At 39.2% G+C, this 23206-nt stretch overlaps 5 protein-coding genes and 1 long non-coding RNA gene across 13 annotated transcripts in view; 2 read left to right on the top strand and 4 right to left on the bottom strand.

Moving 5' to 3' along the window:
• The window catches only part of LOC116920291 (death-associated protein kinase 1), an 11714-nt gene extending 5114 nt beyond the window's left edge, over positions 1–6600 (bottom strand). Inside the window, exon 1 of the mRNA XM_045171723.1 lies at positions 6038–6600. The gene's annotated coding sequence lies outside the window, so the exon portion shown is untranslated. The remainder of the gene's footprint in view (positions 1–6037) is intronic.
• The window catches only part of LOC116920272 (putative ankyrin repeat protein RF_0381), a 51771-nt gene extending 34920 nt beyond the window's left edge, over positions 1–16851 (bottom strand). The window contains exons 1-4 of one of the 3 annotated variants that reach the window (XM_045171701.1): positions 15588–16851; positions 14143–15448; positions 13898–14019; positions 13135–13833 (exon numbers count right to left, since the gene is read on the bottom strand). In XM_045171701.1, the coding sequence (XP_045027636.1) occupies positions 13180–13833; positions 13898–14019; positions 14143–15373 (2007 nt within the window). In that variant the 5' untranslated portion in view covers positions 15374–15448; positions 15588–16851 and the 3' untranslated portion in view covers positions 13135–13179. Of the gene's footprint in view, positions 1–13134; positions 13834–13897; positions 14020–14142 lie in introns of those variants that run through there. The other 2 variants (XM_045171699.1, XM_045171700.1) reach the window with 2 other exon arrangements.
• LOC116920391 overlaps positions 1–23206 on the top strand; it is a 67321-nt gene that overhangs the window by 39623 nt on the left and 4492 nt on the right. For all 4 annotated transcript variants that reach the window (XR_006644769.1, XR_006644770.1, XR_006644768.1 and 1 more), the window contains exons 24-40: positions 10617–11124; positions 11188–11361; positions 11423–11635; positions 11698–11758; positions 11838–12022; positions 18766–18908; positions 19712–19822; positions 20002–20122; positions 20199–20388; positions 20445–20534; positions 20672–20734; positions 20828–20890; positions 20987–21050; positions 21131–21192; positions 21291–21353; positions 21527–21679; positions 21759–23138. This is a non-coding gene — a long non-coding RNA (uncharacterized LOC116920391). The remainder of the gene's footprint in view (positions 1–10616; positions 11125–11187; positions 11362–11422; positions 11636–11697; positions 11759–11837; positions 12023–18765; positions 18909–19711; positions 19823–20001; positions 20123–20198; positions 20389–20444; positions 20535–20671; positions 20735–20827; positions 20891–20986; positions 21051–21130; positions 21193–21290; positions 21354–21526; positions 21680–21758; positions 23139–23206) is intronic.
• On the top strand, positions 975–5011 carry LOC123470975. Of its 2 annotated transcripts, none has more exons than XM_045171693.1 (7): positions 975–1212; positions 1292–1839; positions 1890–2032; positions 2095–2795; positions 2871–3376; positions 3445–3569; positions 3634–5011. In XM_045171693.1, the coding sequence occupies exons 1-7, from the start codon at positions 1046–1048 to the stop codon at positions 4834–4836; spliced, it is 3393 nt and encodes a 1130-aa protein (XP_045027628.1). In that variant the 5' UTR covers positions 975–1045; the 3' UTR covers positions 4837–5011. The 2 variants fall into 2 exon arrangements, with proteins under 2 accessions (XP_045027628.1, XP_045027629.1); XM_045171694.1 differs by having other exon boundaries at positions 976–1212; positions 1908–2032.
• On the bottom strand, positions 9444–11427 carry LOC116934908 (calcium-dependent protein kinase 2). The gene is given in 4 exon segments (XM_045171720.1): positions 9444–10315; positions 10403–10518; positions 10586–11091; positions 11164–11427. Coding segments are annotated over 4 exon segments (1626 nt in total). The 5' UTR covers positions 11391–11427; the 3' UTR covers positions 9444–9538.
• On the bottom strand, positions 16988–18323 carry LOC123470988. Of its 2 annotated transcripts, none has more exons than XM_045171755.1 (4): positions 18169–18323; positions 18035–18076; positions 17710–17977; positions 16988–17647 (listed from the first exon to the last, which is right to left on the bottom strand). In XM_045171755.1, exons 1-4 carry the CDS (start codon positions 18271–18273, stop codon positions 17145–17147), a joined length of 918 nt encoding a protein of 305 aa, XP_045027690.1. In that variant the 5' UTR covers positions 18274–18323; the 3' UTR covers positions 16988–17144. The 2 variants fall into 2 exon arrangements, with proteins under 2 accessions (XP_045027690.1, XP_045027691.1); XM_045171756.1 differs by having other exon boundaries at positions 17710–17956.

Genomic DNA, 23206 nt, shown 5'->3' with positions numbered 1-23206 from the left:
ATCCAACTCTTTCATGCATAGCCTGCTTTCATGTTTGATTGACAGCCCAGCGTTGCCCACTTTTGTTTTCATCAAACAAATGGGCCATTTGAAATGGGCAAACGGTTCGTCCACGTCCAGTCCATCCTCCACGACTGCACGTTGAAGCCTTTAAATCAGTCCCTATTTCGTACGTAGTTGAAAATTGCTGTTTAAAAGATTGGGCCAAACAGCGTCAACACACGTCAAGATAAGTGGATTAGCCAACGGAAAAATCCCAGCTGATAATTTGAAAACTTTGTTGTTCCCAGTCAACTGCCTCATATGTTGGGCTAACATTAACAGGTTTTTAAAAAATGTAAACACTTGTCGGTTTGTTTGCAGAAAATTCAAAATGCGTAGAAATGAACTACAAAAAAGGTGGCTTACATAAGAAATAATTAACCTGGTTTATTCAGTTCATTTTGTCGAAAGGCAATTGACGGAAACAACTGAAGGTTAGATCATGAATTTTAAATAGGAGAAACGTCTCCTGCTAAGGGGAGCAGCAAAAAATATAAAACACATACAAATAGAAAAAAAAAGGGGGGGGGGATACTTGATCGTGCAGTGGCGCATATTCGTTGATGACTACATGTAGATAAGCACACGGTAAAACGACGATAACGAATATGATTTATATAACCAAAAATTGAAATATTTCACATCCAAAAATCACAAAGAAAAATTTTAAATTAATAAAAACAAAGAAAATGTAATCGAGACTTTTTATTTATATTTTAGAGCCAATGATTTCAAATGGAAAATGTCATAATTATTCATAGGATCGAAAGCTCTTCATTATTGGCCGTTGATCTCGAATCGTTGCGTAAGAGACACTTTTCCCTGCTGATAAACCTGACCAGTAAATTAAATCTTATTGCGCTGTTCGAAGATAAAACGTTATCAACTTAGGGCGTTGGCCATTTGCGTATAGGACTAGAATGAAGCCATCGCAACATCGTCATTCGACAACTGTTTATTGCGGAACTATTTACCGATCTTGTATTTTGCGAGTGTTGAGAAAATGGAGGATCACTTAGGTCAGCTGTTTGAAAGAAATTTCGGAGGTCGTGATGTTGAAAGAGTTAGGGTATTTCGTGTGCACAAAAATAAAGAAGAAGAAGCTATGCCGAAGTTAGATCATCCAAACATCGTCAAATATGTTCGCTGTGGAAATGACGACGACTACATGTAAGATATTTCTTATTCTTTTTATCGGCAATTCTACATAAAAAATGATTGGATTTTGTTTTCATTACCACGTTACCAGTTTCTATAAATTGGAACCGTGTGCTGCTTCTTTAGATCAGCTGTTCCTAGACCCGAATGATCCCAAAAAATACATCGGACCGATGCCACATCATATCGATGCTTTGCTTCAATTGGCTTTAGGTCTCGAACACATCCACTCCAAGAATTTAGTTCACGGAGACATCCAACCAGAAAACGTCCTGATCTCAGTGGAATCTGCTGGCAAAGATGAGACAACTCTCAAATGGGCTAAGTTTGAACTGACCAGAAACGTCAGTGAACGAGGAAAAGGAAAAACACATCAACTCGGGGGAAATAACGCGTGGTTAGCTCCTGAGTTGCTGTCGCTTAATAACAAGTGGTTGGCACCCGAGTTGCAATTAACAAGAAAACGTAAAAGAGACGTAGAAGAAAAAAATTTCAAAGAGGCTGCCAAGAGCGACATCTTTTCACTAGGACTCGTTTTCGGAAGTCTTCTCTTGAACGGCGAACATCTCTACGGTTCCATGGAAAATGAAAAAGAAATTTCCCAAAACATAATTAAAGGGAATCCCATCAACATGCAAAGTAATTCCTCGTACAGACAAGAATTCCCTTTTTTTCTTTTTAATGAATAGATCTTAACTCAATTTTAGAAATCGATGGAAAATTACGCGACTGTTACGAAAATGACCTATTGAAAAAAATGTTGGAAAACGACCCTGGTAAAAGGATGACATCAACACAAGTGGTCGACAAATTAAAATCGATCAAAGATAAGGTATAACTAATTGAATGCTAGTCAAACATCCATCTTTACAAATTTCAATTTATACACTTTAGATTGCTGGAAAAGAAAAAGAATTGCTTGAATTGTGTGGGCGTGACAATCGATTGGATCTAACGGAAAATATTAAAAAATTCATTCAGTTTGGAATTAATCTGAACGCAAAGGACGACGGTGGAAGGAATGCGCTCCATCTTATTTGTCGAAACTATTCCAGCCCAAAATTAACCGACGTCATTCAACTTCTCATCGAAAACAAAACGGACGTGAATGCAAAGGACAACGATGGATTGAATGCAATTCACTTTTTGTGTCGATACCATTCAAGCCAAAACTTAATTAAAGCAATTCAAATCTTGATTCGATTCGGAATCGACGCGAAAGCAACGACCAACGATGGATCAAATGCGCTCCATTATTTGTGTCGTTACAATGCAAGCCCCAATTTAACCGACGCAGTTACAATTTTTACGGAACTCGGAATGAATCTGATGACAAAAGACAACAGTGGCTGGAGTGCGTTTTATTATTCGCAAAAAAAAGATAAAAAGGAAATGAAAATTTGGTTCGACCGCAATGCTATACTCGGGCAAGGTGGCTTTGGTACGGTATCAAAAGGCAAGTTCGGAGGTCGTGAAGTCGCAGTAAAAAGAGTTGAATTACGCCATGTCGACAAAAGAGAAGAAGAAGCAATGCTCAAGTTAGAACATCCAAACATCGTCCAACTTCTTCACTTTGAAAAGGACAACGACTTTATGTAACATGTTTTTTATCGTTTTTAATAACAAAGTAATTTCAAAATTGATTTTTTGTTTTCGTTGATGTGTTCAAGGTACTACGCATTGGAATTATGTGTCGCTTCTTTAGATCAACTGTTTTTGGAGTCGGATGATCCCCAAAAATACAAAGGACCCATGCCACGTCAAATCAAAGTTTTTTCCCAATTAGCTGAAGGACTGGAACACATCCATTCAGAGCGTTTAATCCATCGAGACATTAAACCGAGTAATATCCTCATCATGAAAAGTCCTGGCAAAAATGAAGAGATAATAATCAAATGGTCTGATTTTGGACTGGCCAAATCCGTCAATGAAAAGGGATTACACTCGTGGTCTGGAGTGAGAGGAACCAGAACTTGGTACGCACCCGAAGTGCTGGAAAAGCTCATCAAAGAAGAAAAGGCGGAACAGGAAGAGTTTTGGGGCACCGTCCAGAGCGATGTGTTTGTCCTGGGACTCGTTTTCGGTTATCTTTTCTTGAAGGGAGAACATCTTTACGGTTCCAGCGAAAAAGAAATTCATCAAAACATAAGTGAAAGAAATCCAGTGAATATGCAAAGTAATTTCCAATTTAATTCCATCCTATTTTTATTTTCTAATAATAAAGAGTTTGTTGCTTTATTATAGAAATAGATGAAAAATTACGCAAATATTATGAGGATGACTTACTAAGGAAAATGTTGGAACACGACCCGAAAAAAAGAATAACTTCGAAAGAAGTCGTCGAACAACTGGAATCCATCAACAATAAGGTAATATTAATATTATTTCCTAAATAAGGAAGAAACAACCTAATCGTAAATTTGTTCAATCTAGCTCACTGAAAAAGAAGAAGAATTGCGTAAACTATGTCGTCGGGACTCTTCGTCTGGTCTAATAGAAAAAATTAAAGACTTAATCCATTTGGGAATTGATGTCAATGCAAAGGACCAATTTGGACGGAATGCGCTCTATTTTTTGTGTTGGAGCAATTCAAACTCGAATTTACTTGACGCAATTCGACTCTTAATCCGCGAGGGAATTGATGTCAATGCAAAGGACACAATTGGATGGAATGCGCTCCATTGTTTGTGTGCGAACAATTCACACTCGAATTTAATGGACACAATTCGACTCCTCATCCAACTGGGAATTGATGTGAATGCAAAGGACACAATTGGACGGAATGCGCTCCATTATTTGTGTTGGAGCAATTCAAACTCGAATTTAACCGACGCAATTGGACTCTTAATCCAACTGGGAATTGATGTCAATGCAAAGGTCAACAATGGACGGAATGCTCTCTATTTTTTGTGTTGTAACAATTCAAACTCGAATTTAATCGACGCAATTCGACTCTTCATCCAACTGGGAATTGATGTCAATGCAAAGGACAACTATAGACGGAATGCGCTCCATTATTTGTGTGGAAACAATTCAAACTCGAATTTAATCGACGCAATTCGACTCTTCGTCCAACTGGGAATTGATGTCAATGCAAAGAACAGATTTGGATGGAATGCGCTCCATTTTTTGTGTCGATTCAATTCAAACTCGAATTTAATCGACGCAATTCGACTCTTAATCCAACTGGGAATCGATGTCAATGCAAAGGACAACGATGGATGGAATGCGCTCCATTATTTGTGTGGAAACAATTCAAACTCGAATTTAATCGACGCAATTCGACTCTTCATCCAACTGGGAATTGATGTCAATGCAAAGGACAACGATGGACGGAATGCGCTCCATTATTTGTGTGGAAACAATTCAAACTCGAATTTAATCGACGCAATTCGACTCTTCATCCAACTGGGAATTGATGTCAATGCAAAGGACAACTATGGACGGAATGCGCTCCATTATTTGTGTGGAAACAATTCAAACTCGAATTTAATCGACGCAATTCGACTCTTCATCCAACTGAGAATTCCTGTCGTATCCGATGGCCACGATGCACGATCTATTTTACGCAGCAATTATAGAATAAAGAACAAGGACGAAATCCTAAAACTACTGGACGAAGCAGCTCTCGTTTGAATCCTGACTCATTTCCTGGCGATGCATTGCGCTTAGTTGACGATGACATTAAAATAAGGCGAGTGTCTCATACTCGAAATCTTTAACCACTAAAATAGTCAAATTTCTCGCTTTCTCGGCTGTAACACACCGACTGATTGACTTTTCCTTTCAAAATTACAAAAATGTGACTGAATCGCCGTGTTGTCAATTCATTGACCCTTTAGCCAAGTTGAATGCAACTCATTCGACCATTTTGAAATTCCTCGAGTGGTTGAGCTGGTAAAATAGAAGAGTAAAAGTGAAGTGAAATTGAGTTGAAAGCACCAAACGTTGCCTTGTTGCAAACCGCATGTGCGTAAAATAGAAAATGATAGAATTAACGAGCATGTCCAGGTGAGAAATACAAAGATTCTGTGTTACGATTGATGAAATTTTTTTCGTCCACTAAGGGGCAAATAAAAAACAACTTTTTCCTATGGAGAACCACAAGAAAAAATTAAGAAACAAACAAACAAAATTTAAAATGTTGCAAGGTCATTCAACACTTATCGTTGGTTTAAAACTCGATGCTAATTAGCAGAGTGATTTTTGTCCATAAAATGACAGTGAAACAAAAAAAAAAAAAAATCCTCAAGTGAAGTGTCAAAGTGCGTGGCTCACATAAACAGCCCAGCCATTTGATAATTCAAGTGTTTAAATGATTGTTTAAAACCCCCATATAATTACATCCTGACCATATCTGGCATTTTTTTAAAGCCAAATTATTGGCTTCTAAATAATTGATTTTATGATTTATTAAGAGAGCAGACATCTATCGAGAAAAGACAATTTATAGGTTAGTCACCTTCAAAAGTTTAGGTCAACAATAGATTCTAATTGGGAAAAAGCTAATCTTTGATCTTTCCCCATTTATAACTTAAAAACCGGTCGGCATTCTTGGTCAGATCGAGCCATACGATGTCAACTTCCCACTTTATAACACGATCGCATCAGAAATGGCGCCAAAATGGCGAAATGTGGCCAGAGAAGAAGATACTGAAAGTCGGGGCCGATGATTTGTGAGATTTAAGTCATTCTTGAGTGCATCATTTGCAAGTATATCACTTAAATCAATGGAAGGAAAAACCCAAAACGATTGCAATTTGAATAGGGGGTCAAGATTTGAGGCGTTTCTCAAAAGTCAAATTGCGATGACACAAAAAAATATCTAAAAACTGACCTGGAATTGAGCAGAGAACTTCTGTCGCCTTTAATTGTATTCAAACGCAGCCCAGCCATCTAAAAATTAACTAGAACACCGTGGGCGTTTAAGTGGGGCTGCTGCATTCCCGCCAAATGACAATCAGCTGACCGTTTTGCCGTTGCTGTTCTTTCTCTCTTTTCAAAAATTAAGCAAGTGCTGATTGCTGAACTGGATGAATAAAAGCCAGTCAATAGATTGTTCAGCACCTCAAGTAACACTTGATACATCACCGGATTTCAACACTTAACTGTTGTAGCCGAATACGGCTGAAAACTTTTGTATTAGACACTTAGACCAGTTAGTTTTAACAGAGAGCCATGCAGAAACGACATGCCACAGGTGGATGTCGGTCACAATGGATATGATGACTAGATGAGCGCCAATTTTTGGCTCCCTCTAGGAGGGGGGAGGGTTTCAGTTTTCCTTGTGGGAAGGGGGCAGGTCCTGACCTTGGGATGGCGACCGATGGATGGGAAAAGGCCATAGAAGACGAACACATTTGATTCAGTTTGAGTCAATTGGAAATAGTCATCCATCTGAAATGATCGGAGAAACAAGGCCATTCCTATGCAGATATAGAATATTTAAAATATTTTGTTCTTTTTTTTCACACGTAACCGATAAGTTAAAGAAATGAAACTGTTGTAGTCGTCGTTATCTTGTGGTTACAAACATTCAACTCCCCTTGTTTTAGTGCTCTATCATTTCGAAAGAACTGTGGTTTGTGAGCTACGTATCTGCGTGTATCTGTCGTCATCGATGACGCGGCCATTTCCATTGTGTAAAATTTAGGTGTAATTCGACTTTCTGAACAAGCAGGGTCGTATAGTTCAGTTTCATCAAACGAATTTTAGAAGGGAGCATCGTAAACTAGTCGTGAAGCGAACACCCAGCTGATCGTGTGCCACGCGGTCAATTTGTGTGTTGGTGAGTTACATTTAGAGCTCTAAAATTATTTACCAAAGGAGGATATCTTAATTATTATTAACGTTATTAATTTTAAACATGTTTAATCTGTCTCCATGAGGTACGATTATATACAACCCACTGACAAAAAGTTGGTGACGATCACATTCGACATGTTTTTGTTCTAGGCAACTGTTTATTCCGTTTCGTCTACGATTACAAGTCGATAATCCACTGCAGGAAATGCCGATCATTACTAGATCACCAAAAGGATCGTATTAGTGAATGTTTCAAGGTCCCTTTCAGAAAGTCCTAAAACGCATATCTGGTGAGTTGTGCCAGTTTTTAAAATTTAAATTTGCTTTTATTTGTTCTTCACACTAAGGTCATTTATGAATGCGTTTAACTTTTTCGTTATTTATTGGCCTTGCATAACCCTTCGAAGTGAAAAGAGTTTGAAGCTTTGAGTCGCAAATATCAACAGGATCTATTTGGCTCATCTTGAAATGTTTTATTGGGAGATTTTGGGAAGAATTGGAATATTTTCAGAACTTCTAACTTAAGTTAGCAGAAATTTTGTTTTGCTACTATTGTTTCTCACAGTCTTGGCAGCTTTTTACCCTTATAATGGGGGTTAGGTTAGCATACGACTGGTGAGAAATAGATCATCGTTCATAGTTTTCATCTTTGAATCGTCTGCCCTGTGAATGTCTATAGGCTGTTGCAGACGACACTAATTTGAAGACAAACATTGGCTGTCTTTGATAGTCCAGGCATTGCTGTATGAATGACCGAGGAGCGAGAGGACATATCACATCTCGGAAACCTTAATAATAAAAGTCATTGAACATGTATCACTAATCAAGTCACTGACCATGTGTATTGCAAGGGACGATATGAATCATGTTTACAAACTACTATCAGTTACTCTATGGCATCGTTCGAACAGCGTGCACTAACTGCGCTTGACAACCAACAGGTAAATAACATCCTAGTCCTGATAGTTTGTCTTCCCATCTCGTCACTTAATGTTGTTTTTCTATTCCAGTGTCTACTTAATTTGATGAGCAATAGCAGTCAATCGCGAATTGAATTTGTGTGTCTTTTGTGAAGGAAATGCAAAGTTCCGTTAGATGGCCAAACATGAGCTCACATTTACGGCATATTTATTGATGGTAAGTAATTAATTTTAATTGATTTGAGTGGTATTTGTTTTGTTGATCCTTGTTGTCTTTCTTTCACTCTCTCATTCTTATTTGCTTGCTTTCTCTGTTGATTTCTATCTTTGTCCTTTCGTTTCTAGATAAGCTTGAGCGTGTTGGCTTTTTTTTCTTGTTCTCTTTTTTCAATGCTATTTGTTTCGTTCCATACCGTACTGGGTGTTAGATTAATGACTAAGGCAAGATAACAATGGAACAACTCACCTTGGTAGGAAAATTGTCTAACCAACAATTACCTTCCAGATCGTTTGAAAAATTCCACATTAGGCAAACAGTCAGTTGAGAAGTGCTGTAAATTGGTCAATCGTTCGTCTAAAAGATTCATGGCCGTGTAATTAATAATATCCGCATTTGTCTTGTTCTGGCTAGCTCTGCATATTGACATTTTCGTCTCTAATTTCAGGTACACCTTCGTTGTCACCGTTAATTATCCTGTACAGTGGCTCTGGAATGGTCCATTCAGCCGCCTCTTTTACGATTAATTGAAATCTGCTGTCCCGAACCTGTGGTAAGACGGTTTCAATTCATCTTTGGCTTATTAGTTGATTAATCCCCATTGGTTCAACATTGAGTCATTCAATTTTATGTTGGTGTTGCAATACTTTTGACCAGCAGTGTACCCGAGCTGGAAAGAGAAAACTGGTTGCAATTAGGGAGTCTTATAAATGCTTGTACGGACAACTGGGCCGGAGAGAATGTAAGGTAATTAACATTAAGCATTCAATGAGTATAAAGATGTAAAACGCTATGATTTTTCTTTACTCTCAAGAAATGAAGCCACAAACTCCACCAGAACTGAAGTTCTACCAACTACCACGTCCTTTCCAAGTGCATCGTTCTACTCAGGTAAGGATTTTGAAATATTTGCCAATGGCCTTTTCGTATCTATCGTGGCGGAAACTTTACCAGAGTTCACCTCTGCTGGTTCGTTCATCAAATAGAGCAGCGTGTAATATTGGCAACGTCTAATATCCAAAGGGGTGGCGGGCAGGGAAAGAGGAGTTGCGTGATGTATAGGATAGATGAGTTTCCCGAACTAAGTAACTAAAACAACCCTGAAACTAAAATTTGGCTCTATTTGCTCACTATTTATTCGCCTAAAATATTCCACTTCAAACCATTCGTCGATGGCATCGAATTTCTTTTTCTTCAAATTTCCCTTTTTTTTGCCGCGTGGACATCAATTCGTCTGATTCTAGTGGTAGCAATTGAAATGATGCCGCAGTTTGTTCATCGGTAAACGGACAAAATCGGTGCAAGATTTAAACCACGTGTATTGTCTTGATAAACATGTTGCCATCTCTACATTTTGGCAAGTGTAAAATGGAAATTGTTTGTTAGAAAATATCGATCAACTTGTGTCCATGTTTATCTCATTCGGAGCCAACGGGACGGTTGTTTGGAAGTATTGGATAATGTCTTCGACGTTTCCTTGACTGTTATTGTCGCGAAGGAGAGACAGCGCGTCAATACCATCAGGTGCTTTATCGACTCCTTGTTGGATTAAGAATTCGATTGTTTCCATTAACTTTTCGCTGGAATTATGTTAACACAAAAAATGAAGAGCGTTCCATCCAGCTGCGTCTCGTGCATTCACGTCTACTCCTAACTCAATCAAAAGCTCGACTATGTCTAGTAAATTTTCGCTTGAATTGTGTTCGCATATTAAATGGAGTGCCCTGTTTCCGGTGCTATCTGTGTCGTTCGCGTTGATTCCGTTTTTAACTAAGAGTTTGATTGCGTCACACAAGTTTTCGTTTGAATTGCAACTACATAAAATATGTAGGGCATTCTGATCAAACTCGTTTTTGTCACTCACATTGATTCCGTGTTTGATCAAGAGTTCGATTGCGTCCAAGAGATTTTCGCTTGAATAGAACTCGCATAGAACATGAAGGGTGTTATTTCCGCATGCATTCTTTGCATTGATGTCGATTTCGTGTTTGATCAGAAGTTTCGTAACGGACATTAAATTTTCATTTGAATTATTTTCGCACAAGATGTGAAGTGCGTTGCACCCGTTCCTGTCTATTGCATTTATGTCGATTCCCCTTTTAATTAAATCCTGGAGTTTGTCGTTGGGACCATTCGCACACAGTCGGAAAAAATTCTTTTCGTGCTCTTCAATCTAAATTGTTCAGTTTGCACATAGAAATAAATTGTTAACAATGGATGACTTGTGACAGGCAATTAAAACAGACTCTGCTACCATTACCTTGTTCTTTTTGGATTCCAATTGATTAACTACGTCGGATGATGTAATTCTATCGTTGGGTTCGTGTGTCAACATTTTCTTGATTAGGTCATAAGCGTAGTGTAAGTGATAAATATCTGGAGAAAAAAAATCGGTGTTTAAGTATAATTGAGTTATTCGATTTGTTATTTAATGAGAACCCACTCTTCAATTGGATCGTTTTCTTTTTCATTAGGTTTTTGTGAATCTCAGCTTCAAGACCACCGTACGGATGTTGCCCGTTGAGGAGAAGGTAACCGAAGACGAGGCCTAGGGCAAAGACATCACTTTTGACAGTACCTCTGGGCTCTTCTGCCCCTTGTTTGTTCAAGAGCAATGTCAACAGTTCGGGGGAGTACCAATTACTGGTTCCTCTTACTTCACTCAACGTGTACGTTCCCCGTTCATTCACGGGCTTGGAGAGTCCAAAGTCAGCCCATTTGATGATTGCCTCATCGCCTTGGCCAGTAGAATCCACGAAGATGAGAACGTTTTCTGGTTTAATATCTCGATGGATTAATTTTTTAGAATGGATGTGCTCCAGACCTGATGCCAACTGAGAGAAAATTATGTAATGGTACGGTAATTTAGGTCCTTTGTATTTTTTAGGGTCGCCTGGATGCAGAAACACTTGATCTAACGAAGCAGCACAGCGTTCCAGATAAAAATACCTTTCGTAAGGTTACACAGAGGAAAAGAAAAGGGTAATTATCATAACGTGAAGTGTACGTAAAGAATCTAACTTGAAATTGGCATCGGCTGCACAGTGGAAGAGTTTGACGATATTCGGATGTTTTAACTGTTTTAGAGCTTCTTCTTCGTTGTTGTTACGAAGACGAAACACCGCGACCCTTTTGACAGCCACTTCACGGCCTTCAAATTCACCAGGAAAAACTGATCCTTGTCCGCCTTGTCCAAGTGGAACTGATCCATCATATGAGGTAGCCATGTCGATTGGGTTCACGACCATAAAACAGAGCAATTATTTTTCTGTTTCGACAGCTGGCGTTGGCCGTTGGATTTCGAATGACGTTCCCACTGAAAATCAGTATGTCACGACTTTGCCACAAGTGATACTGGAACTAGAACAAGTGCAGTCGTATTCGAACGCTTGTTATCAGGGCCTAGCATTATCAACTGGCATTTTAAATACATCACTGAAAACAGTCCAACCTTATCTCGGCCGATGCGATTGTCATCCCTACCGATAGACAGGTAGTTTGTTGTTGATTTTAACGGTTGTACAATTGAATTACATTTGGATTTGCGCACCGCAGGTAAGCAGAACAGCGAGTCGATTGCGCATCAACACGGCATGGTATCGTGAAATCAAATGTGGTAATTATTGCTGTCTGTTTAGCGTGTGTTATTTAACCTCACGTATTTTGTACAGTTTGATTGAAATTACATTTTCTAGGTTGTCCAACGTCTATCACTAGTCTTTGAGCTGAGCAACGTTACTAGGAAAGAATCGAGAGAGTTACTTTCCGCGTTCATCGTCATTTATTCCCGGACCCCTGGACCATGTGTCGGAATCAATCGCGTCATCAGAATCGGAAGAGCTACAGCATACATCTGTGGACGTCCTCAAAAGGAAACAAGGTAGACGCAATTTCAATTAAAATTTCAATTATTTTTTTGGAACCGCTTGGTCAATCGGCACTGTGTTCATATCGTCAAGTCTTTCCTTGGCCTTTTGAAGAGTCTTGTTCTGATTAGTTGTTGTTTTGAGCTTGTTGTTGGATTAGCAAAACTGATCGAAAGGAATCGTGCATTATTATTAGCAATTGATGTGTTGCGCAATCGATGGGATTGGCTTACGTCGACATTAATTTCGTTTCGGCGCGTGTTGATTTTTCTCTTTTCAAAGCTGCGGTCGTGAATTATTTTTGATGTTCCACGAACATCTCATTCCTACACCCACATCATTCATAAATATTGCGTCCGGGATAATTTTTCTTTCGTCACATTCCTCTTTCTTGATAGTAGATGTTTATAAGGTATTTCATTCTTTATTTGTATTCCCGCTAAGTTGAAAAACGTTAGAGCGAAGGCATTTCTTTGCGTGATCGGTAGTTTTTGTTTTGTTTACTTCTCCTCCACATTTGGCAGTTAATAAGATCCTTGTGTACGAGTCTCCCATCTGTTGTTGGTTCGAGAAATCAGCTCCCCCACTAGTTCAAATTGGGTGGTTTAAAATTGCACTTTTAACTCTAGCATGGATTTTTGTTTTTTGAAATGAGAGGCATGTTGTTTTCGACCGATTATCTTTCTGGACTCGTATTTTGCTACCTCAGGAAGGGGCGTGCCGGGCCCCATGTTTTTGTTTCTCCTTCGTCTGTAAGTTGTATTTCGTGGGAATGCTTCATAATGTTTCTTTTTTTTAGCTATTGGTCGTGGATAATTGACGTTTTTTTTTTAAGTTTAGATATCTGAAATTTCAAGTTCCCTTCTGAGGAAATCAAATTTATTTTACTTTATCAATTTCCACGCGTTTTTCGCTACGATTCTTTGTTGTCTTCTGTCTATGTTATTTATTATTATTATTATTTATTTTTTTTTTAAGCAAAACAAACAAGGTTAGAAATCTATTCCAATTCAAGGTAACCGAAATTTAATACCATGCAAAAAGAAATTTGTCGTGGTGCCAGTTTTCTGCTCTCCAAAAATTTTATGACATATTTTTTTATAACCACAAGGCAGTTGTTATTTTGCATTAATCATCTATCTTGATTGAGGGGTTTTGAATTTTTGTTCGATCAACTCTGGGCAAGAACTGCGTCGTCCATGAGTTTTATGATATCTTCCTTATCGCTCTTTCTGTAATGTTCGCGTAAAATGGATCGTGCGTCGTGGCCGTCAGATGTAACACTGATTCCGTGTTCAATTAAGATTTGAACGGCGCCAATTAAATTTGAGCCTGAATTGTAAAAACACAAATAATGGAGCGCGTTCCGTCCATTCGTGGATTTTGCGTTGACGTCAATTCCTTGTTTAATTAAGATTTTAGTTGCGTTGATTAAATTTGATGTTGAATTGTAAACACACAAGTAATGGAGCGCACTCCATCCAACTTTGTCTTTGGCGTTCACTTCTAATTCGAATTGAAATAACATTTGAATTGCGTCGATTAAGTTTGAACCTGAATTCTTTTGACATAAATAGTGAAGCGCATTTTGTCCGAATTCGTTCGCTGCGTTAACGTTGATTCCGTGTTGGCTTAGGAGTCGAATCGCGTCTGTTAAGTTTGGACTTGAATTATTTCGGCACAGAAAATGGAGCGCATTCCGTCCGTACTCGTCCGTTGCGTTCACATTAATCCCGAGGTCGATTAAAGTCTGAATTCTTGCAGTTAGATCCATTGAAACATCGCGTGCACATAGTCGACGCAATTCGCTTTCCTTTTTAGCAAACTGTAATCAACAAAAATTGACAATTATTTCATTCATTCCGCGAATTGGCTTAAATTTATTGCACCGTATTCTTTTTGAGTTCCAGCTGATTGATGACTCCTTGATGCGATGTATCATTTAGCTCATCTTCGGACGTTGTTTCAAGTAGATCATTCGAATCGTTTAATTGTAATTCACGGTCTATTTCTACAACAAATTACGCGTTTGGGTTTTAATAATCTCGATTTCAACACGGCTTTAAAAATAATCCCCGTCTTGAAATCGTAAAACGGTAGCACAACACAGTAATAAACGGGAAAAGTAACGTACCGAGAGACACGTCTTGCTCGACTGGCCGTTCAGGACCGGAAGTAGCGTGCAATCTTGGAAGTTCATCGTCTAAAAGTCGACTCTGATTGGCTGTCACATCCACCGTCGCAGGAGTCGCTGTGCAGTTCTCGTTATCTTCTTTAGTGACGTCCGCTTTTTCATCTTTGGTTAGTGGGTTAATTGCAATATCCGTTTTCGCGTCGACTTCTGAATGAAGAGCCACCTGCTCCCCAGTTTTCTCTCTGGCGTTAGATATTTTCTTCAGCATTATGCTGAATAGATGCGGCGGAATGTCGCGCCACTCGACAGCAAAGCGAAATGGAAGGAAATGCTTCTTATTCTTGATATTCAAATTGATGTCTGGATGTCCGAGTAGATGCGCAGTTGCAGTGATCGATTGTTTTTCCAATGCGAAATGAAGAGCCGTTGATTCTTCCATTTTCTCAATCGCGTTGACATCGGCCGAATTTCGGAGTATCTCTTTGAATAACCCGACGGGAATGTTTGGCCATCCGGCGGCGTAATGGAGGGCCGTCTTACCGAGGCCATCTGTGATGTTAACATCCACACGTTGGCCGTTCTTGTTGTAATTCAAAAGCTCTTTGGCGGCAGTGGCCGATTTCTTGCGTAGCGCCAAATGAAGAGCCGTTCTCCCCAAAATTGACTTTGCGTTGACGTTTGAAGATTTGTCGATGATCGTCTTGAACAAATCAGTTGGAACGTTTTTCCATAAAGCGGCTTGGTGAAGTGCCGTCCACCTGTTTTTCTCCTGAATGTTGACATCCACCCGGTCGCATTGCAGCAATTGCTCGGCGGCAGATTCCCATCTCTTTAGCAGCGCCAAATGAAGGGCAGTTTTGCCTTGGATTTGATCTTGAACGTTGACATCAGCTTTGTTATCCAAGAGCAATTGGATTTTGATGGCCGATCCTGCGTTGGCCGCCCAGTGCAGTGCGGTGTATCCGTATGCGTCGAAGGCGTCGATCTTATCGCTCGTCGTTTGACGTAAAGTTTTCTTAAATGTCCTCATTCCGAATGTGAGTTTTGCCGCTAGATGCAGTGACGAAAAATTGGATGTGTTGACACAGACCTTTTCATATTCCTCGAGAATCTTATCTGCTATAATCCATTTAGATCCGCGCAGCCCCTTATTTTTCGCTGTATGGACGCCAGTCAAATCCCCGTTTTCCGAGATACGATTGCATTCCTCAATGGATGTATCGGCATCCATTTTGAATGAGGCTGTGTTGTGATGACGTGTCGTTAATTAAGTAAGACCCCGTTGTTTTCTTTTTGACTCGGATCACTTTGGATAAAAAAGATAAACTGTTAGTTCTGCTTTAATGTGCCCAGAATGTTTGACACTCTATCTAATAGGAATGCTAGCCAAATTTTACTTTACTGATGGCGAATGGTTTTTTGAATTGAAATGAATTTGAATCTACCTTTGCTTTCTTGGCAATTGGATTCATTCCCTTTACGTGGATGTTGTGGAACAATACTGAAAAGAAACACGAACCCTGATGATGGTAGACCGTATAGATTGTAGGCTATCGGGTTATGACATTCGACTGACAAAGTATCGTAAATTGTCCGCTTATCTTCACCTGTTTACGTGGTTGCCGCACATTCCAGACATACCAGTTCCCACTTTTGTGTCATTGTTTGTTTTTGTTGTTTTCATTTGTTCTTTACATTACCCGTTCCTTTGTGGGACTGTTATGCCAACTGGCAAATCATAATTAAGAAAGGCGAGCTTGCAATTTGCGATACGATGGAACAATGGTCAGAGTCTATTAGCTCTTTAGAATCCCATTTCGCCCCGTACTTTTCCTAGCGACAAGCTAGCGTCGATTTTGATTGAATTCGCTTGATTATTTGAAACACCAGAGTTTTTCTATTTTCTCGCATAACGGAAAAGGTTTCGCTTTGCATTAGTTAATACCTGCGCGTCCATTCCCCGCTTTAACTGGTTATACCGGCTGAGAATGGACGATGAGGCGGGGCCACTTGGCTTGCCGGCTGTAGGTTCAGATAGATTCCACTGCCGATTGCGAGTTTTGAACTTTGTACGATGTCGTAGCCACTATCTCACCTCCTCTTGCTTTTATTATTTCTGTAGGGTCGGCCTTTTATTTAATTATTAATTCAACTAACGCGTGCACAACAATGTCAGCATTTCGATTGACAAGAGACACTCTTGAATTAACGACTTGCCAATTGTTTAAATGTGGGCTTTTTTTTTGTATCTTGTTCTATCAATGTTAAGGTATTGGCGAGTTCCGCCGGAAGAAGTTGTAGCATATTTCAGTGTTAGCCTTTGCTGGGAGGAATCTCACGTCCCTGCCAATACCTTAACTTAGGCGTCATACACTAATATTACCATTTGAAACTTAATTTTCAACTGAACGGGATAAAATTTGTCTCCTTACTTTCTAGATTTGTACGAAGTACACAGCTCATTAATTGTTTTCTGAATTGAGTGATCCAGATTTCCATTAAAGAAAGAAAATCGGCAAAAACTGCAATTCTTACAGCATCCATTTTTGGGCAGCGTACTTGTGTAAATCACATGCCCCTGAAAGACTGTGGTATGGGGTGGTACGGCCAATGTCAATCACGGCCTATAGGAGGAGATCACGATGTAATAAGATTATGATCGTGATCGAGCCACATCATTAAACCTTTACTCGTGATGTGGACCATCTGCCATACGGTGGGCATTTGGTGTGAGCAGGCAGGATACTCAAGCACTCCTCCTATAGGTCAGAAGGTTTCTTGTTTTCATCCCAATGACACGAGGAGCCCTACTCATTGTTTTGAGGTTAGTGATACCAAAAAAGACTGCTTGCCAATCGGTTCTATTCGAATAACAGGTGACGTCATATTTCTCATCGATTTCAATTCACCGGTCCTTAAGCAAAATCTTTGAATCCGCCTTTCAGTTCACATTTCAGATACCATCGCACATACAATTCATCAGGCAATTTTTTTTTCTTTTTCTAACCAGTAAGTGACTGAGAAATGTCTTCTTCTAATAGCCAACCACTGAAGTGGTTCGTGCCTCCGAATCCACCGCCGCCTTCTAGAAAAGATCCCGACAAAAATCCAATTTGCAGCCAAACTTGATCGCCTGCGTTCAGATGGAGCGTCGATTGCAAAGTCAGCGATTCTTGTTGGTACACGTTAGAGTTGCTCTCGTCCGACAGGCCGTACGTCACGATGTCGCCGAACGAATTGCCGTTCAAACACAGGCCCATGTTTAGAGAGCTCCGTCCAGCGCTTGGCAGGAAAGAGGCCGTTCCAGTGAAAATGAAGAAATATTTGCCTACCCTTGGAGCTGTGAATTTACCCGTTGATAAATTCATGGCTCCACCGACGTTGACGCGTGCGACATCGAACGGAATGGGCACTTGAACTTGTTTGAAGGTCGTAGAGCTTCGCAATGCGTTGAAGTAAACGGGCATCGATTTGACATCGGCGAATCCGATCCACGTTTGCAAAGCTGTTTTTGAATGATTTCAATCGTAATTTGATTACAATTATTTATTTATCTAAATGACTTACTGGGATCGCTTTCTGATTTGCCCAAGTCGCAGTAAACAGTTTCCACTGTTTTGGCACCCATAATCAAATAGAGGCCGCTCAAAGTGTGTCCCCTAGCTTTGAGGTCGGAGCACGATCTCGGCATTCCAGTTGCCGGTGTTTGTCTCGTCTCCGCATCCGCCCTCGTGATTTGATTTCCTCCACGCAAGGCGGTTAGAAGCGACGCTTGTTGTTGAATTTTACGTTCCAGATTTTGAACGTGAATCGCCTGAGCTTCCAATGATCTCATCTATCACTCAAGATGTTTTAATTCGAAGTAGAAGTGGAATCGAAAAGAGAGACTCACATTTTGCTGTTCCACTGCCTCCAATTTTGCTGCTAAAACCTCCTGCGTTTTCGTTAGTTTTGTGTTGGAACAATCATTGATGTTTAGGTGATTTGTTTTAGATTTAATAGATTAAATGACGCATGGAAACTTACGTAGTTTTCTACAAGTTGCTGCATTTGTTTTTCCAGAGAAAGGCCAGCGATGGCAGTGATCGACCAACAAGCGCACCAAAGGATTGCGAACGCAGCTCGAGCCATTAGTTGCTAATTTTACGTCCCTTTTCACGAAACTACTGTTCATTCGTCGTGCGATTTATAGTCACTTGTAGTCGACGTGCATCTTTATACTATCGATTTATTATCGAATTATCGCCACGTAGAGTATTTCCACAAGTTCTTGTTAGAGTAATCAAAATCAGGACCATCTGCACTCGTGACACACCTGCGCGTGTATGTTCAGTAGGTAGATAGCAACGAACGATTTCGGCGTCCCGCTGTGCAAATGTTGTTGGAAATCAGTTAGGCGCGCGGCTATGTACAATGGACAATGTATGGTTGTGAGCGAATGAGTGGCATCGCACTTGTATTAATTGGAACAGGTGATATCCGAATTGCAATGATATCGACTCGATGTGCGTGGTCTAGTTTGTGCAATTGTTGGCTAGCCAATGGCCACTGAATTGTTTGAACATTTGAATTGTTTTCGTTTGAAAATGTGAGAAAGATGTTGATGGCCATTATATACTGTAGATCATCGATAATATAAACGCACGGCGAGGCTGAAATGGCAAATGAAAATCAGCATCAATCATCAGGCAAGCAAGCAGACGAAGAATTCGTCGATAGCCTTTTCTTTTCCGGCTGCACAAGAAAATCCTGTTCCATTCTTCCAGGTCAGTCTGTCACAGTCTAATTTACGTATTCCTGAGCGCCATTCCTAATTACGTTACAGTGCCGGTCCAGTTATAGAACCGGCCTGTGCGCGGTTCTATAACTGAATGGTTCTATAACCAAGCACCCGATCTTAGTGCCACCTATCGTCGGTTCTTTCGTCCCTCAAACTTTGACGGTCTTAGAATGTAAGGGCACATAGCAGAGTGGTAATGCTGTTCGCTATGGAACTAGAGTCCGGTGTTCGAACCGCTGCTATGACTAAATTAAAAAAGGTTTTTAATATCTGTGTAATATAGTCTATGGCTATGAATGGTGAGATAATAGTGTATCTTCATTGGTTGGGGACCATCCACAGAGGAAGTGGTTTGATGAACAAGAAGAACTGTTGTCATAACAGAAGGAAAAAGAAATTAGAGTTGGTAGAAGGACTGGAATGGAACAAGGTGCTAGAAGATAAGAATGAATAAAGGAAGCTATTGTATTCTATTGTATTTGGTATGAATAACTTTACCGCCTATTATTATTGTATTTGGTATGAATAACTTTAACGCCTATTATTATTAGTTGGGTCATTGAACCGATGTACAACATTGCCTAAAAAGATAAAACCCATTACAGTAATATTTTTTTGCATGTTTTAAAATGCAAAACCCGTTCATTTCCGCCATAGAAAATCGATATAGTTCATAATACGGCCAACGGTGGCGCTGAAACACGGCAAAGAAAAATCGGTTCGATAACCGAGCCGGTTCCATAGCTAGGCGGTTCTATAACTGGACCGGCACTGTATTTAAATACCCAGAACTTAGGTGGTTTCCTAGTGCTTGTGTGTGCCTCACGCTTTCCCGATGGGGGATTAAACTCGAGGCCGTTTTGATTGGGGAACCTTTTGGTGTCCTTCGCGTTTTAGCAGGTAAACCACACTGAACATTCATATTCACTTGCCGGTGTTGTATACAGATTTAGCAATCCTGGTCAAAAGAAAATTTTCATTACCATGGATACGGAAATGGCAGGCTCATGTTGGGTTTTTGAAGATCGATGAGTTTGGCCGATTGTGTGCATTTCCTTTTTTCTTGGCATGTCAATTAGAATGCACGTTGGCCTGAGCTGATGCACTTGACGGTGGCGATCCTTCTTCTCTTCGAAGCGAGCGAGGAAACCCCTGTCACCTAACTTGATGGCATTTCATATTCAACGCGCCCCTGGGCAGGTATTGTGACGAAGTTCCACGTTTCCTCAGCAATGATTTATTATTTTAAATAAAGGGCCTTTTTGCATTCGATTAGGAAAACCGGACGTACGGAGTGAATGCAGAAAATGGTGAATCCAAAATGAATTGTGGTCATTTGTATGCACGGTCTAAAGGCAGCCCTGTATAAAAGGAGGATGATTTTCGCGTTATTTATGCACTAAGTCCAGTTGACTTAAGCACGTTTCAGTTCCAGCAGTTATCCCGTCATGAAATCCAGAATCATTGTAAGTTTAATTCGGCTGTATACTATTTAAGTAACAATCAAAAACGAGAGTTTTAGGTGTCATCGGCGTTTTCCTTTTGACTAAACTAACAACCAGGATGAACAAATTAGAAGATGCGATGAAGAATCTCAACGCGAATTCCCAAGGTATATTCTTAAGTATGAAATTAGATTCCTTCAGGCATTTCAGCCGACAAACATCGGCCACTTGTGTTTGCATAATTAGTAATTAAAATTGATTTTGAATAGAAACTGTGATAATATTTTTGGTTATAATTGTTTAGCAACCGCAGGTGAGCTGAGGATCATCAAATCGGATCTTTCGAAATTAGAAAAAACTGTGGATGGTGAGACATTTAACAAAATATTAATACCGGTCCTATTTGATTGAATTACAGTCTTACAGTTTTTGAATTATGTTTGTTATTGTTTTAATTTAGCAACCAAAGATAAGCTGGCAACGTTCAAATCGGATCTGGATGCAGTTAAAAGAACTGCTGACGGTGAGTTATTTAAATAACGAAATGTCGATAAAAATGGCACTTCAAATTATTAATCAAATTGAGCATGTCTTGACTGTTATTTCGTGAATATTTAAGCAAGCAAAAAACACGGTGGCAACCATCAAAAGAGATGTGGGCACAATTAGAAGTGATCTTGACGGTGAGACTTTTTTATTACTATGTTAATATCAAAATTTTAAGTGCGATCTTAATGTATTATTATTAATTATTTTTTTATAGCAACCAAAGCTACAGTGGCGACTTTACAAATAATTTGAGCACTGTCAAGGAATCTGTAGATGGTGAGAAATTTAAATGTCGATATACAAATATTTCGGATTAATTTATTAAAATTGAACAAGTATGATCGTTAATGAATTTTTTTTTTTTTTTTTTTTAGAAACTAAAACTACGGTGACGAATTTAGAAACGGATTTGAGCGCCGTCAAAGAAACAATAGAGGGTGAGTTATTTGATTAATTATTCATAAATTTAATTATCGAAATAGAACTAGGAATTATTAAACAAACTATAGATTGTATTATATTTAACGAACCAAATATCAAAGTGATAACAGTTGTATTAATTTTATGATATTATAACAGATATAAATATGAAATCAATAAATCAAAACAGGTTTGAGTGAGACGACCTCTATTGATCACATGCCCACTTCATGCCTCGATCTACAGGAATTGGGCAACATCAAAACGGATTGTACAACATCAAGTCGTCCACTAAAGTTGCCACTGTTTTTTTGCGACTTTACCAAAGATCCTAATGATGCAGGTAACAAGCCTTTCTTACACGCAAGTTTTCGTGCATTCATTAATTGTGTTATTGTAATTTTTTATAATTTGTTTGACAGGTTTTCAGCAAACGATTGGTTCTCTCAATGTGCAAATCGCCCCGTCTATTTTAACGTCCTTGGAACGAGTCCTTGTCATGTTTCCAAAAGCGGATTAACATGATAAGCTTTTTAGTCGTAGGATTATTTAGGGGCAAAGCTTAGATGCAGTTGTTGTTGAATTTATTTATGTGTTTTAGCGTTTCACTCCTGATTTCCCTAAACAAATTATTTATAAATAAATACAGAAAATTTGTCTGAAAAAATGTTTTCACTTTTCCACGGAAAATAATAAATAGATAACTGATGTCTTTGCGATTTTACGTGATGGGCACAATTTTAGATTGTCCAAGCTTGCGCCAGGACAATTAAAATATTCGCTGCATTTTATTCCTTTTACCTGCGCTATTTGACATCTTATTGATTAAATCTGAAATGAGATTTCCTTGTTTTCCAATTTGTCAAACTCAAAATGGCAGAAGGGAAAGCGGCGAGAAGAATAACAAACAATGGCAACGTTATCGCCAACCCTTCCTCCTTTCTTCATTTGGATCGCCATTTACGTCGCAGAAGATTGATTCAGTGCGATTCCTTCTAATTATTTTGGATTAGGTGTATCTCCAAATTACGTAATGTTATATTAAGTAAGAGGAACAAAAATTTTAAAATTTGGATTGTCTTGTGATTACCAGCATTGAACTGCTATTTATTTCCATTGGTGTTGTATTTCTTTGTGAAAAACGTGGTTCGTGGGCGGACTTATCGGTGTGTATTTGTGTTCATCCAGGCCGCTGCCCTTTAGATTGAGTGAGATGTAATGAAATTCGATTTATTGAAAAGGTGGGCACTTAAAGTTTTGGTGTCGTTGAAAAATTATTTTAATTTCATCGTGAATCTGTCTTGAAGAGAATGGACAACCAACATCTTCATGTGTCACATCGACCATTTTAGAGTGTGTTTCCTGCCTTATATTTTTTTAAATAAATTTAATTGGTTTTAGTTGCATGCTGTTTTAATTTGGCTTTATTAATCGCACGAAACGTCATTCGAAAATGTATTTCCATTTTCGTTTTACTTAATTTCAGTCCACCTTCTCAATGTTTCTGACAGAAGTAATGTTCTAATCAAAGAGACATTTCTTTTTCTAACATGAAACCATTAAAGTGTGTAAAATTGTTGATTCCCCATATGTATCCATTTGTTGGTATGTTGTAAGCTTGTATCCAGATCTGGTCTCCTTTGGCCAATCGCAGCGTCGATTGCACCGAAAATGTTTCAAACTGTACGCCATTGGAGATCTCGTCACAGTCGCCAGCGAAGAAGAATAGAATATAGAAGGCCTTCGCTGTGCAGCGTTTGAATGCAATTCAGGGCGACAGAAGTTCTCTGCTCCATTTCCAGGTCAGATTTTAGACTTTTTTTTTTCGTGTCAGTGCAATTTGACTTTTGAGAAGCGTGGAGGCGCTTCT

The sequence above is a fragment of the Daphnia magna genome, linkage group LG4 (assembly GCF_020631705.1).
Source record: "Daphnia magna isolate NIES linkage group LG4, ASM2063170v1.1, whole genome shotgun sequence".
Taxonomy (NCBI): domain Eukaryota; kingdom Metazoa; phylum Arthropoda; class Branchiopoda; order Diplostraca; family Daphniidae; genus Daphnia; species Daphnia magna.
Note: the sequence above shows the minus strand (reverse complement) of the source record. Positions and strands in the feature narration are given on the sequence as shown.

What these genes read in the sequence shown, in the direction of transcription:
- LOC123470988 (XM_045171755.1), bottom strand. Translation starts at nt 18,273, where the DNA reads ATGGCTCGAGCTGCGTTCGCAATCCTTTGGTGCGCTTGTTGGTCGATC. An exon ending in AGCAACTTGTAGAAAACTAC is followed by an intron (nt 18,077 to 18,168) that starts GTAAGTTTCCAT and finishes ACGAAAACGCAG; the next exon opens with GAGGTTTTAGCAGCAAAATT. An exon ending in AGGCAGTGGAACAGCAAAAT is followed by an intron (nt 17,978 to 18,034) that starts GTGAGTCTCTCT and finishes CTTGAGTGATAG; the next exon opens with ATGAGATCATTGGAAGCTCA.
- LOC123470975 (XM_045171693.1), top strand. Translation starts at nt 1,046, where the DNA reads ATGGAGGATCACTTAGGTCAGCTGTTTGAAAGAAATTTCGGAGGTCGT. An exon ending in GAATCCCATCAACATGCAAA is followed by an intron (nt 1,840 to 1,889) that starts GTAATTCCTCGT and finishes TTTAATGAATAG; the next exon opens with ATCTTAACTCAATTTTAGAA. An exon ending in TAAAATCGATCAAAGATAAG is followed by an intron (nt 2,033 to 2,094) that starts GTATAACTAATT and finishes TATACACTTTAG; the next exon opens with ATTGCTGGAAAAGAAAAAGA.